The sequence below is a fragment of the Thermobia domestica genome, chromosome 3 (assembly GCF_964235325.1).
Source record: "Thermobia domestica chromosome 3, izTheDome1.hap1.1, whole genome shotgun sequence".
Taxonomy (NCBI): Eukaryota; Metazoa; Arthropoda; class Insecta; order Zygentoma; family Lepismatidae; genus Thermobia; species Thermobia domestica.
Genome location: NC_137456.1, coordinates 81,423,096 through 81,439,719, shown reverse-complemented (window position 1 = coordinate 81,439,719; position 16,624 = coordinate 81,423,096). Strand labels below are relative to the sequence as shown.

The following is a 16,624-nucleotide window of genomic DNA, read 5'->3' as shown; positions in this document are numbered from 1 at the left end:
TCAGGGTCGTACTGGAACACCCACGACTCGTCACCTGTTATGACGTCATCTTCAAAGTTAGGGTCACTGTTCATGAGGTTCAACAGTTCCTGACAACAATCAACACGTCGTTGCTTTTGTTCGTCAGTCAACACTCGCGGCACCAGTTTCGCACAGATTTTTCTCATTCCCAATTGTTCCGTCACAATCTTGTGCACTGTTGTGTGGTTCATATCGAGTTCATCAGCAATCAATCTCAACGATAATCGACGGTCTGAGTTCAGGAGATCCCTCACTTTTGCCACAGTTTCGTCCGTAGTCACTGTTGTCGGGCGTCCAGCCCTCTCCAGATCCTCAACGCTTTCCCGGCCGTTCCGGAACGCACTGTGCCAACGAAACACCTGGGCTTTGGATAGGGCTTCCTCTTTGTAGGCCTCCGTGATGAGAGAAAGCGTCTGAGTAGCCGTTTTCCCCAGGCGAACGCAAAATTTGATCGCATAACGCTGTTCGATGGAACCCTCCATGTTTGTTGATTTTCCGCCGTGACAAGAATGTTCACAAGGGCTTTGTCCAAGGCTTGTCCGCGCTCCACTAAGGCTCGGAGCCAACTGACGCGCGGTGCGTTGCTTTGCTCGGACCCCCCCCTACATCCTCCATCACCGACAAACCCGCTCCAGCGACACGCGCGCCGCGGCGCGGTGAGTCTCATTACTTATCATACAGACCTTGTATATATATATATATATATATATATATATATATATATATATATATATACAGAGAGAGAGAAAGTAGATAGATAGTTTTAACTCTCTTAGGAAACAAGCTATACAAGGTAGACAAAGGCATTTTTTTTACTGGATACCACAAGTAACAAGTAGGGACCTACACAACATCCTAATACAAGGTGGTGTCACGAAATTAGGTAGCACTGCGAAAATTTTGGAAACGAATCATCCAAGATAGATGATTGTCAGAAAGTAATGGAAAGACTTTTAATCCAGCAATGGATCAACAATGGTTGATAATGGCATATATGCGTTTCAAATATAAATAACCTTCACCACTACACTCTGTAATCCCAGTTCTCATTCTTGACATCTAAGTATTTGAGATTAAGAAATAAATGATTATAGTTTCTTCTGGGAAATTATCTTTAACTCTGTAGCTGTAAGAATTTCTAAAATCAAAGATAGTGAAACTAAAATTTACTGTTCCTGGGTATAACTGGGCAAAATTTACTAAGTATAACAAACGGTTCTGCAAACTGGAAATATTTTAACAACCGGTTCTAGCGAACCGGTGCGAATCGTTGAATAGGGCCTATACTATTCGTATATTGCCTGTTATGACCTGTTCAGACTTTTTTTATCAGTAGATAATTTAAGGACTGTGATGTACAAGAGTCATTGTGATTGTATCATAAATGCTAAAACTACAACAACATTCCTTGAACTGCCCTGGAATTGTTTTTGTGAAATCGTATACCATATAATCTGCATATTATTTGAATCTTTGTTGATAATACTCGTAACTTTTCATTGCGCGTGAAACTTTGACTAATTTGAGGTTATAGCTATATCATCGGGATACTTCAGGGATCCTTTGAAATCAAACATCGAACTAAAAGAAAGTAATTTAGTTTGTTTGAGACTTCTACGAATTACTGTAGAATGGCATATTTACAATGTTTCAACCACCACCCTTTTTAAGGAGCCCTTTCAATATCAATATTATCACCCTTTTCATAGATCCAGTCCACCCCTGGCTTTACAAAACTCCAATAGCTTCTACTTGCCGTTAACAAATACCTTGAAATCAAAATGTTATATATTGTATATTTGAGTGGCTCGAGTGAACATAATGGATAAGCGTCACTTCCGGTCAAGTTGAATTACTGGGTTAAATTGAATCATAAAACAGTATTTTGGTAGCTTAATTTCGTAAATGTATCTGCAAATTGTAGGGGAAGCTTGTTCGGTATGTGTCGTTGCATTGAATTTCATGGAAATGTTGAACCTTCTTTCTCAGTTTACTGGAAAGTTAGAAAATATGATTTACCATTATGTTTCCCAGATTGGCTTATTTCTATCATTCAAATATTTTCTAACAATTTTATTTCTTCCTATAAAATGAAAAATGGGTACGTGTATAACTGTTATATTTATATTCATGCTTGTTCATAAGAAAAATGTTATTTGGATCGAAAAACAAAAGACGACACTTCAATATCCTTGTTAATTGTTAAGGAAAACAATTTTTAACACAAATATTATACACATCCATGCATTTACTAATAACGCAGAACTTGACACGATTACTGACGAACTAAGCAAACAAAATATTGACAAAGAACAAATGAAAGATTGATTATTTTTCTTCACGCAGGAGGGAATAAAAATGATGATATCAAAATATTTTCTTAAAACTCTTTTGAGTTCAAAGTTCGATTAAATGCAAAGTCTCTGTGTTATGTTTAAAATTATTCTGTTCTCAAAAGAACATGAATTTTCTTCCGCAAACCAAGATCTGTAAATGTATTGTACTTCACCTACCTCTCTTCAACTTACGGACCTTCGTTGAAAACAGTATCTTCCGAAATATTGGGTGCAATCAACGCCGTCTATCTAGGAATATATTTTATTGCAACCTTACTCATTATTTCCCCCCGGTTTTAATCTGACCCTTGACCTGATCCGCTCTCAATCGCTAACTCTTCTGTATTCATTGCAATTACCCTCCAACCTTCAATTGATTTTAGTCCTTCAACTCCGAACTGTCGCTCATAAGCTACTCGTACCTACCTTCAAATCCTGATAGCTGTTCACTATCAACTTCCGCCTAAACTACAATTCCGAACTTGCCCTCGCTCTTTACTCAACTTCATTCTTTAATTTCTGAACTTCCCTTCGTTCACTACTTAACATCGATCTCCAACTCTGAACTTGCCTTCACTCTTCATTTAACTTCACTCTCCAACTCTGAACTTGCCCTCGCTCTCCAGTCAACTTCACTATCCAACTCAGAACTTGCACTCGTTCTCCAGTCAACTTTACTCACTATTCAACTCACAACTTGCACTGGTTCTTCAGTCAACTTTACTCACTATCCAACTCACAACTTGCACTCGTTCTCCAGTTAACTTCACTATTCAACTCAGAACATGTCCTCGTTCTCCAACGATCCAAATTCTCCAACATCGAACTAGCCTTTACCCTTATTTTTATTTTCCTAACGCCTTAACTAACTGCGCACTGGCCCTCTACCTCTGGACATTGGTCATCTATGCTCTCATTATGCTTCATTATGAAACGTAAGAGGATGTGATTTTTTCAACAAAAAAACTCACTTATGGCTCCTCTATCTTACAGTATTCATGAGCCTATCTCACAATTAAGGACAGCCACCTTGTTAAATGAAGGTGTATTGAATGATATTCTCAACCCTTTCAAAAGTAAATAATCTGTTTTTTTATATAGTAGATACAAACTTGATGGACTCAAGCTACACTTTTAATATCTATGTGCAAGAGCGTCTACGTTCGTCAGTATTGCAGTATTCTTCAGTATTTTGTACTGTTCACTATTTTAGATATTTCTATAATTCAGTATTGTTCTGCATTCAGTATTTCGATATTTCGGTGTTTCGGAATATCAATGCATTAATGATCTATTAACGAAATCTCGGAGCTTCAAACTAATTATTGATATTGATTTCGGTATGTAGGTGTTTTTGACAGTAAGTATGTAATTAGCTTAATGCAACGATAACACTTACTTCTTATGTGTCTAGCTCCAGAAAGACCTCGTATTTTTGTATATGAGATTCATAAAGACCAAGGAAAAATTCAACTTTCATTTTGCGCTTATCAGGGGAAAAGGAAGAATGGTTTGAATTATGAAATATCTACCCCTTAAGTAAGAGTCTTACGTAAGGATTCAATAATAGTAAGGTTGATCCCTAATACATCAGAGATTTGATCCTCGTCGGTATCAAAGGGAAAGATTTAGCTATAGAGTTCTCGCTGAAACCCAAACCATATCTCTTTTATGGATAAGATACTGCGATCGGGGAAAGGAAAAGAAGAATTCATTAAGAGGATTATGACATGTTTGCAAATAAAAAGAGAAAATACATTAGCAGTTAAGCCGAAAGAGATGCCTTTTCACTTAAAAGTGTATGAAAAGTTATTTGTCCACTGAAGGAGATAAGGAAAGTCAACACACGTTATGATGTGTAGTTCCTTCTTATATGTAGGCTTGGGGGCTGTGTGTAGTACGGAGATAATAGTACGGATAATTCAACTGAACACTCGAAGAGGAGGGCGTAGAGGAAGTAAAGACAGAGAGAGAGAGAGAGAGAGAGAAAGCGTGTTACAGGAAGTGTTCAGAGTTTTTGGGAGAGCTCTAGTTGCAAACAGAAGATAGAAAGAGAAAGGTGGAAAGCAAGAATGTAGATTATGACGCGCGTGGGTGCTTGCCTAGATGGGTTGCTGAGCCGAGATTTCAACTCAATAGCCCAAGGAGTTAAAAGCGCTGGATGAATCGAGGAAAAGCAAAAAAAAAAAAAGCTTTGGTTTCCGACCACACTCACTCTCTCTCTCTCTCTCTCCTACTGAACGCCTTTGTAGTACATAATCACTCAGTGGAATGCAAAAGCAAGCCCCCAGCCTATTGGTTGGTTTCCCCGCACCTATACACTCACTCTTGTTGTGTGGTGGTCCAAAGAGAGTGCCTCATCGAAGTGCAACAGCACGAACGACGTGACTTTTTTTTACCAAAACAATCCGAAAAGAAACAAAAGAGAATTCTTTAGAAAACAACAAATGGCATTCAAGCCGAGAGTAACAGTTAAAAATAAAATGCGAAAAAGAAAGGCATACTGCACATCAACATTCAATAATAACTGAACTGCAATAAAAATAAAAGTGAAGGGAAATATTTATTTTCATGTTTTATGGCGTAAAACATTGGCTGGATTAGAGTTTAATGTCCCTTTCAGCACCAATCCAGTATGAGACGTGGATCTATAGTTTAAGGTGAAATCTTAACCGCAGTAATGTGCTCAAATTTCAATGTTCTCTCTTTAGGATTCGGACACTCCAACTCAATCTTAAGCCAACGAAAATGATCAGAGAAACGACAAGTAGATAAAATCAGCATTCCACTCAATCTTGACTCTGGACAACTAAGAAAGATATACTATTTTTACCATTATTTACGGACAACCAGCTATTATTATTGGTTTCAATCTTAGTATGCTGTTGTACTCCTGTTCTCCAATAACAAAAGTAATATTCTCTATTGTAGGAGAAAAACACTTATGAGAAATTCTAGGTCTCCGTCAAGAAGTTTTAAAACATAATGGAAATCCGTGATTTACCCACAGGATGGTGCGGAAGTGGGCATACCCCTAATTGGTGTTTTCTGACTGTTTTAGATTTTACCCACATTTGTTTGGTAACATTCCTTATCATTGTCTGGTAACATTGTTCAGCATTGTCTGGTAACATTGCTATCCATGTTCATTTGTTTTCTGCTTGGTAACAGTTATTACCTGAATCAGACGTTTCATGGCTGCTGAATTGGAAGAGGTTATGCATCTTCACCAGCTCCCTTTACCTGACCTCCAAGAAGTCCAGATATGACGACACCGGACTATGCTCTCTGGGGTTTCATAAAGCAACAAGTAAGAAACACACGATATCACACAACGCAGGAATTACGAACAACAGTGGAACATGCCTTCACTCTCGTGACTCCGGAATATCTTCGCAAAATATCTGAGAACTTGGCGCAGAATTCAGCTGTGTTACGACATGGATGGTGATCATACCGATGTTTATGACTCTTAAAACTCCTAAGACATCAAAGTGACTGTGTATAGACATTCTACTATAACTAACACTATACTGTTGAAACTAACGGGAGGTCCGAACTACCCTGTACAATTCAAATCTGTGTCGGAGAACTCCTTCCGGAATCTGTTCAGTTTCGGTGGCATCAGAACTACGTTCGAGCACACTGCTGTTTTCGTGACTAACAAGATATTGTTGCTTGCCTCGTGGCAATGTCACGGGGTTGTTCATGCGCGGTGCAATTACACATTGACTTTGACTCAATATCAACGAGTCAACTCTACAATATCTCTTATCTTCAGTTTCATATAAGGCGAGATTTACATTTAATAGACATATGTACATTTTTAATGCACTAAATGCAGTAAATGCTTATCCTTTCAATTTCATTGAAATATGTATCTTAAGGGGAAAGGATTGAAATATTTTTCATCAACTTATTCTCGCCATAAGAAGAAAGGATATTTCTTTTAACTATATGTAAACATATAGATAAATGCACCTACCTCTCGCAGTATTTCTTTTTCTCCTGATTATTCTACTTATAATGACATGAAAAAAATCCCATCCCTTGCACATTGTTTTTCCCTTCCATTAAAATTCTCTTTTCCTCATCTTAATTGGTAAAGGGCTTCAAATTGATAAAGTTTGAATTGTACCAGAGTGGGATTTATACAATATATTAATTTAAAACTTAGGCCATCTATGATATTGATGAATTAAAGAGAGTGGAGTGCGAAAATTTGTAATACATTTTTGAGTGAATATTCATTAAATTACATTATTTCTCAAGGAAGCATTTTCGCGTTATTGCTCACATAAGTACTTGGCACAAGCCGCACACGCGCAAAAACTGCATCAGTGACGGCGCCGATTTGCTATAGTGTATAACGCTTTGTGGGCCATAATGAAAGGAACTATATTTGGGACCATTTTGCATTTTTCTTGTCCCCCTTCCTCAAGGTAAATTTGTTCAATTTGTGTAAGACACACGTACATCTGTTGAAACTTTGTTCTATTCTGGGTATCCTAGTTTTACTCGTCTAGGTGAATTAGGGCCTAAGCTACAAATATATAAAACAACTACTGTATATGAAATCCGCATGTTTGTAATACTCGATCTGGTACTAATGCACTTCCCTTGCAAAACGGGGTTGTTAACCATAAAGTTACAGAAAATAGTTTTTGCAGTTAACAGTAAAGTCTCGATTCTGTATGTTGTGAAGCATGTGTTCCACTAACTACAACTAACTTACGAATCACTCTTTTATAACAATAAGATCTGATTTGGTCAGTTGGTAAATACAGTTAGTACCAAACAGAATTCATCACTGTAGACATTAAACTACTTTTGCAACTATCATTACACAGAGTATTTTTCTGTTAATTTTCTTCGTACATTCCCTTTACTTTACCATTAAGCTTGTTAAATCCTTGTCATTCTACCAATATCATGGTAGTTACTTTTCCTGATAGACATAGAGTAAAACAAATAAGAACTAATCATATATTTCTCAATTGAGTTCACAAGTGGATTCGGCCTGCGAGCCTCTATTTGGTCATCAGTTTTACATCATGGTTCTGTGGTCTTTCTTACGCATTCGGAAAACACGATTGAGTTAGAGATTTCACAAACAAATCTTTCAGTTTCATATTTTCACGAATACTTTAGTTTGCCGTATAAGTAAATCACTTGGTTATACAGAAATGCATTATTGTGCTCACATCGACATTCTGCGTTTCTTTTAAAAAATAAGAACAAAGGTCATTCGGGTCACTCATACACTGATTATAGACTCGTCATACACTTATCATTCAGTTATACAAACATATTAACGCTTCCTTATGCAGCCTATCATTCATCGGATTATATTCGAGTCTTGTGATAGCCTAGTTTTCATTTGGTAGAGACCGCATGTCAACAACTACCATGTAACATTCAGTGACAAGAATGTTACAAGTTAGATTATCTGAAGTCTTTTATAAAGTCAATAACTTCATTCTTTAAATGTCATTCATTAAAGTCAATAACTTCTGAACTGTGTACGCTCAAAAAAAATATTTACGAGCTTAAAACTAGAGTTATGAGAGGATATGTAAAGGCTACATTACAATTTTTGTTGTTGCCAAACAGATGTCTCTCCCAGAGTTTAAAAGTCGTTTTGGTTAAACCTAAAAAATATCGGTACGGTTAAAAGTTCACATACTTATAGTATAAGACAGTATTTTTAAAAAAATGACTAGAATATTGTTTTGTCCGGTGTCAGTTTACCTTCAAATATAAGATTTTTTTAGTTAAACCTAAAAAAATATTGGAAAAATGCCCAGAATATTGTTTTTGTCCGGTGTCAGTTTATCTTCAAATATAAGATTTTTTAGTTAAACCTAAAGAAAACCTAGGGCACGATTTTTGTTTGGCGTCAGTTTAACTTCAAATATAAGATTTTTTTAATTAGACCTCAACAAATCTTGGTGATGATAATATCACACAGATGGAAAAATGAAATGAAATTTTAAAGTTTTACGTCCCAAGTTTATGCCGGCTAGGCTAAAGGAGACGGTGATGATGAGCAATGAATGAAATGGTGGAATGAAGAAAGTGGAAGGAAACGGTAGAACCGCTAGGAAACCCACGTACACGGTGTTTGTCCACCACAAAGTTCACTTGGCGGGAGCAGGGTTTGAACCCGGGACCCCATGCACCATGGTGAACGCTCTACCACTGAGCCACCGTGGCCTCTATCACACAGATGGAGTATGACAATGTACATAATACTGACCGCTTCAACTATAATCATAATTCATTCATAAATGTAAGGTAAAATATATTTTTTCGAGTGATCCTCTTTAGTGCCTTTACTAGTGCTTATTACAAATTGTGTTCTGCATGTAATTGAAGATTCACATTTAAATATGCGGATACAATTATACGGATTTCTATTTCTTTTTCACCTACCTGACTGGTTTGTCCTTTCGAATATGAGATAATTGCGCCCAGATGACTGTAGAAAGTAGCCCATTTGCAGTCCTGCTGGACCAGCCCCTATCACACAATAGTCTATAAAGGTGGCTGGAGAAGGCGCCAATAGAGAATTCACCAACAACAACACAAAGAAAAGTCTTGATGTCAAGTGGGCATTTTGCAGTACAATAAACTCCATCACACGCCACCTGTAATACAACAAAGACATGTTAAATTAGAACTCATACTTTACTTTTGCGGTATTACTAACGTTTTACGGGGAAAAAATGGTCCAAAGATTATACTATAGTAATTGTTAGATATTATTGAGCTAAACAAAATTAAGTTCGTGAGTGTAAAAGCTTATGAATAGTTTTCTGAGAAAATGGAGAATCTTATTAATTTGGTGCAGTACAAACACACCCCTCCCTGAAAATGATACAAGACATCGCCACTGAAATTGCTACACACTTTTAATTGCAGGTGTATAGGCAACCCAACTTACATCCTTCAGTGATTACTTAGGTCGACCGCTCTCTGCCAATTTTCTGTCGGGCAACTTATCTTGTTGCCCTGGCTAAATGCATTGAGTCTTATTGGATTCCGCTCACGAGGGTACGGCGACAGAAAAGTTGCCGAGATGTCTTAAAGCAGGAAGACTTTTAAAAAATATTGTTTACTACAAGTTTTTTTCGCACACCACTTCGTTCCGTGTGCCGCACGTGAAAACAAGTGTTTGCAATGGAAGCTAATACTTCTTTAATTAGCGATGAAAACAATGAAAAATTAATTGAGAAAATAGAGAAATGCCCAGTGTTATACAAAAAATGCAATAATATTGAGGTATAGATTTAAAGAAGAAATTGTGGGAAGAAGTGGGCTTCGTTGTTATGAGAAAGTGGAATGAGCTTTACATCCAAGAAAAAATAACATAGGTAGGTGCATTATTCGATAATGACATATCGTTGTCCTACTACACACTACTACTTTCATTGATTTCCCACAACTAGAAAAAATACAAATAAAATTATGATTCTCAATTTTCTTTCCATTTCAAGTGTTAAAAAAAATCAATTATACAGTAAACAAAATTGCTAATTTTAAAACGTGAAGAGTACGCGGGAAGAACGAGAACAGCCAATTTTTATTTTATGGCGTCAATCGTTAGAAACCAACATGATGTTTCTGGACGTGCGTATCTATATTCATTTCTCACAGAAAAGCTCGGAGTCCCTTGTAAAACAAGATTAAAGAATTAAAAATGTTCATTGTAATGTGTTCAATTCTGACAGATTGTGATACCGAATGCCCCGCAACTTTTCTGTTGCCGTCGCCAGTGAGCGAGGATATGGCAACAAAAATGTTTTGTCTCCGTGAAGTTGCTGACTATAGGCGACAGCGACAAGATAGTTGTGCAACTATTTTGTCGCTAGTGAGGGGTAGGTCTTATGTCTGGTTTTCGATTCCTCCTACTCCCCTTGCCTTATCTAAGGTAGTCTTCGTCAACTCATTGCTAGTGTGACTCAATATACTCCTTCCATTCAGAGATACATTCGTCTACAGGGATTTCTGAATAGAGCGTAAAAATGTGATCAACAGATTGATTTAACTAAATGTAAAGTAATTTGGCACGTTTGCGAAAGTGTTTCCAAACAAAAGCAGGTTTGTTTTCAAAAAGATAGCATTACCTAGAGTACAAATTAAAGAAGAAAAGTAAGTTACTACCTATAGTTACTAAACGTATGAGTCTAAACAAAGATACGAATGAAAAATCAAAAACATAAATATACTTGAAAAGAAGGAAAGAAAGGTTCATATCCTTCTTTTGGCAGCGAATAAATATAATGTTAACTGAGTTTGTGTAATATGTAGGCTGTGGATTTTGTTAAAAATCCCTCGTTTTTTCCAAGGGTGTTAAAATTAGGTTGTTTAGTAATAAATCATTTCTCGGTCATTAACGAATACTGGTTAGTTCCCTCGTGTCTAGATAGTTAATGTACTCGCTTTCAGTGTAGGAGAACGTGGTTCGATTCCTGGTGGGAGTGCATACGATTAAGATCTCACGACATCACGTTAAGCTAGTAGATCTTGTGTCTCATATAGCCCTATAAAAACTCTACCTCCTATATCTCTTCCTCTTTTCTCTCTCTCTCTCTCTCTCTCTCTCTCTCTCTGTGTGTGTGTGTGTGTGTGTGTATGTCGTCCATCATGAACTTTGATTAGACATATGCTTACGTAGTAACTTACGTTTCTTCTTGTGTCTATACTCTAGGTCTTTTGGAGAACAATTTGGTTTATTTTTAAATACAACTGGTCAAACGTTACAAAATCACTTTACATTTAGTTAACGTGTAAATCAGATGAACATATTGTAACGCTCTGTTCAAAAATCTCTCGACGTAAATTTCTCTCTAAACGGAACGTGTATATCACGTCACAGTAGCAATGATTTCACGAAAACTGCTTAGATAAGACAAGAGGAACAGGAGGATTTGAAAACCAGGTATTGAGGAATTGACATAATTAATCGCTCGAGGATGTAAGTTGGGTTGCATATCCACCTGCAAAGCAGTGGTGAAGTCTTATATCATTTCTAGTGGCGCAGTCTGTACAAGAGCGATGCACGTATTGAAATGATGCTAATCTTGAAATATACCATTACTAAGCTCTTCATTATCATGTTAATAAGACGATAGTATCAGTATGATTAATGATATATAGCCTAAAATTTCCACTAACTCTTAAATTTAATTTTTGTGTAGTTAAAATATTGTTCAAATACAAAACATTCATCAGTTGATAGATCATATCAAGCTAAACAAAATAATATGCTAAAGGGTATATTCTCATATGTATTCTTTGAAAAAATCGAAAAAAGTAATTTTGTAGCTCCAGAAAGCCATTCCTTTGTTGCAAATAATAATTGAGAATTGTTTTGCTGGGAAGGCATTTTTGTCTTATTTATGCACTGGTGCAGCAATACTTATGTACAATGCTATTTCTTTTCTTTCTTACAAGAAATAAAGCATCTGAGTACCAATTTCAAGCAAACATTAATGAAACGAAAACCTTAAAATTGGCTCATTTCCCAAATTGCCGTATCACGCCGAAAATTCTGAAACTTCGCCAAACTTTAATGCGGAACTGTGTTTCAACAAAAGCATGGATACAGACTATTTGGTTATATAATAATAAGCATTTTTAGATGTTCAGATGTTTTGGTAATGCTTTTTTGTATGTTATGTGTATTGATACTGTAATGTACTACGTACTTCTTTTTATAAACATTACACGTGATTCCAATTGTAAACAACAACCACATATATTTACGTTGGAGTACTACACCTCAAGTTGAATTACTACAAGAAGCAGACGACAGACCACCAGCGCCACCTACAAGTCACACAACGACTTGGGAGCAGCAGCGCTACCACCTCCAGGAGCGCCTTTATAAAGAAGAGGATTCAATGGACAGTCACCAGTCTGCAATTGATCTCCCCTCCTCTAGCTTACCTGGAGCTCTAGGAGAAACCTAACCTCAGTTGCTCGGCCTGCTTCGGGGCTCTTAACCCCCGCATTGCTTGCTTCAGAGCATTGGGGTTTCCTACACCGCTCTACTTAGCTTGCCCGGAGCTTTGTAGAGATCCTACCTCAAGGCTGTAAGGTCTTCGGCTACCTTTCTTTTCTACCTCGCGTTAGAGAAAGTTATATTGTAGTATTTCTGTAAATACTGTTGTATTATTAGAGCAGTCTTTGATAATAAAAACCGGTAGTAGGAATCCATTCCTGACTATGATACACTCAATCTAGCTCTACATATCCCTTCAAAAGGGAAGGACTTTACAATATTGTTTTGAGGAAAAGATGCCGACTTTTAAGCAAGTTGCAATTTTGATACACTTAAATTTACAAGAAGTTTACTTTTCTGTAGTTGCATAACTATATTATACATTATATAACGACACATATGTTCCTATAAGCATCATATTTGCCGTCGTTTTTCGTTCATCTTGAAAGAAGTGAATGACTTTAAAATGTTCTACCAAGAAGTAGTTTTCCTACAAATGCATTATGTATAGATATAGCATATGTCATACTCATATACCACAGTTCCTTTGGGAGTTCGTTTTTTTTTTATTTCTGCATTTCCAGAAGCTCTTCTGACTCTGTTTCTACATTTCTATTTTCCCTTTCACCTCTTTCTATCCTTGTCTCTATCTCTATCACTCTATGCCTTTCTTTCTTTCTTTCTTTCTCCTTCTTTTGATCGACAGAATCATCGTCTGAAGAAGCTGAACCTTGTCTTCCAAAAGTCACTTATGTAATCTCGTTTCCTGACTGCCATGTAGAGGAGCCCTTATTAGAATGAAGACAGAAGTACCAGATCTTCCTACTTCTACAACCAAATATATTAGATCAAAAGAACTTGTTTCCTAACAACTTCTCATCTTCTAATATATCAAAGCTGCAATATATGCCTTCTTCCGTTTTTGATTAATTTATTTTATATACGTACCGTATATTCCAGTCTATTTTTTTATCATTGTTAGCATAACATTTGAAAGTATTATAAAAGATTTTAGCGTAATATTTCCTTTTTTTTTTACTTCCTTCGTAAAACTAATGGAAAATGTCTTTACCGTGTGTTTATATGAAATGAAATAAAGTTTCAAGTTTTACGTCTCACACTCAGCGACGCAAATACGCTAGTTGTCGCCCGGAGCAAGAACTCGGCTTAGTGTGCCCCTGATAAACCAAACCAAAACGCTCCCCCAAATACTTTGCGGCCTCCTAATTCGTCGCCAGGGGCCCAAGCCCCGTTTACTTCCCTCCCCCCCCCAGTTACGTGACTGTTCACACTTATGCTCTTCAGAATAAAAGGGACAGATGATTAGTGAAAGTGAATCATTATGAGTAATTTTTGAAATGAGAATGTTGGAGAGAATCAGCCTTGAAACCATTTATCATGATATGCAATAAACCTTAATGCGGTATAAGGTAATGCCCTTGCGATTATAACTGAATATATAATAAATTTAGAACTCCCACTTTTTGGATGTGCAAATAAATTGTAAATGTGCATTAAATAATTATAAAACATACTCACTGAGGCTTTCAACAGTCATTTCCGCTAAAATAAATCAATAACAATTTGAGAATTGGGAAATGACAACCCTGCATCCATTCTTTAAATTCAATTACGTTTACGTTTAGGAGAGAGTGGTGGAAATATTGTCGTTGTTCAGAGCAATGTTAATAAGGATGTAAAAAAAAATCTGAGGACAATGACGCTGAATTTGGAGTTCGAAACTGAAGATTACTAGTTAAGTATATTACACAGGGTATTTCAAAACAACACCGACAACGTTTGGAAGGTGATTCCTGATAAGACACCAAGATAAGACAAAAAGTATAGACCAACCTGGGTACGTAAATGCTTCCTTTCGGAGTTATAGGCTGCCAAAAACATAAATTAACTTTAAAAGTCCTTAGCTCCAAAACTATGGAATCTCCCGTAGTCGGGTCAAGATTTCACTTAGAAACTAGTATGTGCTCTATCCAAATATCCAAGTTTCACAATCCTGCGGTACTTCCGCAACAATTTTTATAGAGGTAATTGGTGAGTACTTGAAGTTATATGTCCGAGCCAAACTCTCTGTATAAAAATTGTTATGTGAGTGTCTTCAGATTCTGAAACAAGTATTTTTGGATAGTGCACATATTAGTTCCTAAGTGAAGTCTTGATTCGAATACAGTAGGTCCCATATTACAGAATTATCACATGCACAACGAATATTCGATAATTTTAAAGACAAAAATCGATAATTTTGTTCTCTGAGGTTGACAACTCTGGAGAGAACTATTGAGAAAACTCACAGACACGATGTTTTTTTACTACACACTCGCGTGGTCAGAGATCAAACTTAGGGTCCTCTCACACTAGAGCTGTATGTGTTGCTTTTTTAATAGTGTTGGATTGGAGTTTTGTTCTTCTTTTAGCACTGAGGCGATATGAAACGTAGACTTACAGTCTAAGGTGGAGTTCTAACAGCTGTGATATGTTCAAATTTCAAGGCTCTCCAACCGGGAACCAAACCCAGGACTGTGCGCCAAAGCCACTAGATTAGCGGGTACATCTTGTCAAGTCTGTCAACTACATCTAGAATTCTTAGAATAGCTTTGTAGAAGACTTAGTAACTACAAGACTTATTTATCAATTATTATACTGAAGCTCTTCTCTTAAGGATCTTGTAGTATGGCATTATAAGAAATTAGATCAATTTTTTTTTTTTTTTTTTTTTTTTGTTAGGGAGGAAGAGACAATATGAGTTCAATAGCAGAGTTGAAGTCTATGATAAAACGATTTTCATCCTCCTGCCTCTCAGAGGGTTATGCCCTCTCTTTGGCATGTGATTCTTATACACAAAATAGGCGCTAGGAAAGGTAGGTGATGGGCTAGGAGATATTCTTTATTAACTGCTGAGGTGGAACATCTATTAAAGGGGTTGTGAACTCATCATCATTTAATTTTATGTTATTGTTTTACATTTATTTTAATTTATGCTGAAATATATAATACATGGTGCAACAATAACTGTAAGATTAAATAATTATATAGTGCAAAAGGAGAAATATGAAATAAATGCAAAAGAAAAGAAAACAAACATGTTTAATCATCAGTGCAACAAAATCAAAAATATAGAGTAGGTGCAACATGTGGCCAATGAAAATTATGAGAAGTGAAAATGATAAATGAGATGAAGTGCTAGCACGTCACAAACATAAATGTGTTAATCAGACAGATGAAGGGTTATATCTTCTGTCCCGGGGCGACTCGGGACTAATGAACACAGTGGGAAGCCCTTGTTAATGGTGAGGATCTTCGTGCAATAATGGAGAAAGATGAGGTATGTGATCGGCAATAAAATAAATGTCGTAGATTTCTCGTTCGTCCGGAGTCAAGTGTGTGCTGTTGATATATAGAGATATAAATATGTTTAATGGTGAAAGTATGAACCGGTAGGTGGAGTCTGTGAGAGCATCGCAGTGAAGAATGTCTAAAAAGAGCGGATGACCTGTGTTTATCCGAGAATTGACATATCTAATACGGAGGTCTGCAAGATGTTCTGTAATTTTCGGAAACGAGATATATTCATAGGTGAGCCATGTGGGATATGGTAGCTTAAGGCGATAAGCTAGACGAATAACATGTCTCTCCAGTATGCAGAGCTTTTCGTAATAAGAAGCAGAAGCATTACACCAGGCAGTATGCCCATAAGTTAGGATAGGGCGGAGGAACGCCTTATAGGTGTGAAGCAAGACATCCGCTTTTAAGCCCCAAGTTGTTCCAGTGAGTCGGCGTAAGAGATTCAATCGATTTTTAGCCTTTGCTGTTAGCCTCTTCAGGTGGGCGTTCCAGGTGAGCTTAGAATCGAAGACCACGCCTAAGTAGGTGACAGTGGGTGTAGGATGGATAAGATATCCATCAATAGTGACTCGGAGAAGAGTTGGGTTCCTGTGAACTCTGGAACGTCTTTTAGGTGGTAAGAACACTACTGCTTGTGTTTTTTCTTCGTTGATAGTCAGATGCCACTTCTTACACCAGGTGATGAAATTATTGAGTGTAGTTTGAAGAGCAGTATTAAGTTGATGTACAGTTTTGCCAAGAGCGAGGAAAGCCGTATCATCTGCATATTGAAAAGTGAATACATTGTGCGGAGTTGAAGGTATGTCAGAAGCATAAAGTATATACAGTAAGGGGCTAAGTGCTGATCCCTGAGGAACTCCAGTAAACGGAAATACAGGCCAAGAGAGCACATTACCAA

At 36.9% G+C, this 16,624-nt stretch overlaps 1 protein-coding gene across 1 annotated transcript in view; it reads right to left on the bottom strand.

The window, feature by feature from the left end:
- LOC145680556 (FAD-dependent oxidoreductase domain-containing protein 2-like) overlaps positions 1-16,624 on the bottom strand; it is a 605,718-nt gene that overhangs the window by 462,885 nt on the left and 126,209 nt on the right. Inside the window, exon 2 of the mRNA XM_081751188.1 lies at positions 8,793-9,007. Within this exon, the coding sequence (XP_081607314.1) occupies positions 8,793-8,997 (205 nt within the window). The 5' untranslated portion in view covers positions 8,998-9,007. The remainder of the gene's footprint in view (positions 1-8,792; positions 9,008-16,624) is intronic.